Consider the following 1,742-nt stretch of genomic DNA (forward strand, 5'->3'; position numbering starts at 1 on the left):
AATAATAATTGTGCAAAAGAAAAAATAAGACGAAGTAAATAAAAATTTAGGTCGTAGAAGAAGAAATGTTGTCTTCTTCTACGACTTCTTAGAAGAAAATTTCTTCTTCTATTACCCTTTTTTTTTGTCTTATTCAAAACAAAAAGGCAGTAGAAGAAGAAAACAAGAAGAATAATTTCCAGTCGGCTTTTTAAATCTGGTAGGTGGAGTATAGTTAATAATAAATAGATGTTAGTTCAGCTGATATTTTGCTAAGGTAAAGAAATAATAATCCATGTGGATAATTAGTAACCAGATTGTTAAAACTAAACTGAGGCGCGTTATTTTAAAACTGTAAACAAAGTAGTTTTTTTTTTTTTTTTTTTAGCTAAACGCAGGCCTTAATAACAGCGAAATAAATAACTCTAAATTCGTTTTAACTCTTTTGTGTTGAACTTTTATAACGATTCGTTTAACTGAGTTACTAAAAAAAAAACTTTTAAAGGTTGGGAAACTCACGCCAACATGCGCTCCACCTCCGCCCTCTGCTCCGCGGCCTCCTCGGTGTTCAGCGACTGGAGCTCCTTCAGGATCGGCGGGGTGTCGTAGTCGTCCCCGTCCTCGGAGCCCTCGTCGCCGGACAGCTTGCCCTTGCTGTGGCCGTTGGTGAGCGTGTGGAAGACGGGCTTGGAGTCTCCGTCCGAGCCGTTCGCCTTGGCGCCGTGGAGGGGAGCGGAGCCGGCCACCGCCGCGGCGGCGGGCGACATGGGCAGGCTCTCCAGCTTCACTCCGTGGAAGCTCGGCGTGCTCGGGTCCATGTCGTCCAGGGCCTGGATCAGAACATCTCTGGTGAGTCCTGAGTCCAGCAGGGCGCTGAGGAGCTCCTGCTGCAGGGACGTCAGTTTCGATACCATTTTAGAGAACATTAAAAACACAACATAAAGCCTGGTGGAAGGGGAGGTTGAACAGGGGGGTAAAAAAAAAAAACCGAATAAGTTTAAAAATAAAAGTCCTCTTCCTTTTGGATCCGGAGCTGGGCAGAACGTGTTGGCTGCGACACCTGCTCCACTTCACTTCCCTGTTGGAGGGGAGGATGGAGCTACTTTTGCCATGATGCTTTCTGAGAGCAGGGGGATATAAAAGATGGTAATGAGTGGGCCGGCTGATGTAAATCCGCAGAGGTAGACCTGTTTACACTGCTGCTTTTATTGGCTCCTCTTATCGGAACAACTTCCATGGACTTCGGACCCTGTTGTAGGCCATAAAGTCTTTAAAGAAAGGCGAGCTGAACAGTTTCACAGAGCTGCTTTCAGTCCATATAAGCACCGATACGAGGCCAAGGCTGGGGCTCAAAACAACTCTGTCAAAAAATGTCCTTTATTTAAAAGTTTAAAGACAGTGTAATAGCCTAATTAAAAGCTATAGGTGTGAATGTTCAACTAATTTATTTAACATTCTCATTTTACTCAAATTTAATCAGCAGTTTTTCCAACTTTACTGAATTTAAAGGAGGGTTTATTCTAATTTAAATAATCTAATCAGTGACAACTAAGAAATCCTTAAAAATGCGTTGTTTATAAGCTTGACTTTTCTCATATTATTCAAATAACATGACATAAGATAAATTATTTATGTACATTATGTCATTTGTTTCAGTAAAAATACACATTTAGAAAATACACATGGTAAATCAACAGAGTTATAAATTTTATCTTTATAAAATGACACAAAATTGATCTAAGTGACTATAAATGTGTTTTATC

At 40.7% G+C, this 1,742-nt stretch overlaps 1 protein-coding gene across 1 annotated transcript in view; it reads right to left on the minus strand.

Annotated features, from left to right (window-relative positions):
• The window catches only part of hnf1ba (HNF1 homeobox Ba), a 24,469-nt gene extending 23,155 nt beyond the window's left edge, over positions 1–1,314 (minus strand). The window contains exon 1 of the mRNA XM_014024101.1: positions 499–1,314. Coding sequence (XP_013879555.1) covers positions 499–905 — 407 coding nt within the window. The 5' untranslated portion in view covers positions 906–1,314. The remainder of the gene's footprint in view (positions 1–498) is intronic.
• Positions 1,315–1,742: the final 428 nt, after the last annotated feature.

This window comes from Austrofundulus limnaeus, unplaced genomic scaffold, assembly GCF_001266775.1.
Source record: "Austrofundulus limnaeus strain Quisiro unplaced genomic scaffold, Austrofundulus_limnaeus-1.0 Scaffold407, whole genome shotgun sequence".
In the NCBI taxonomy this organism is placed as follows: Eukaryota; Metazoa; Chordata; class Actinopteri; order Cyprinodontiformes; family Rivulidae; genus Austrofundulus; species Austrofundulus limnaeus.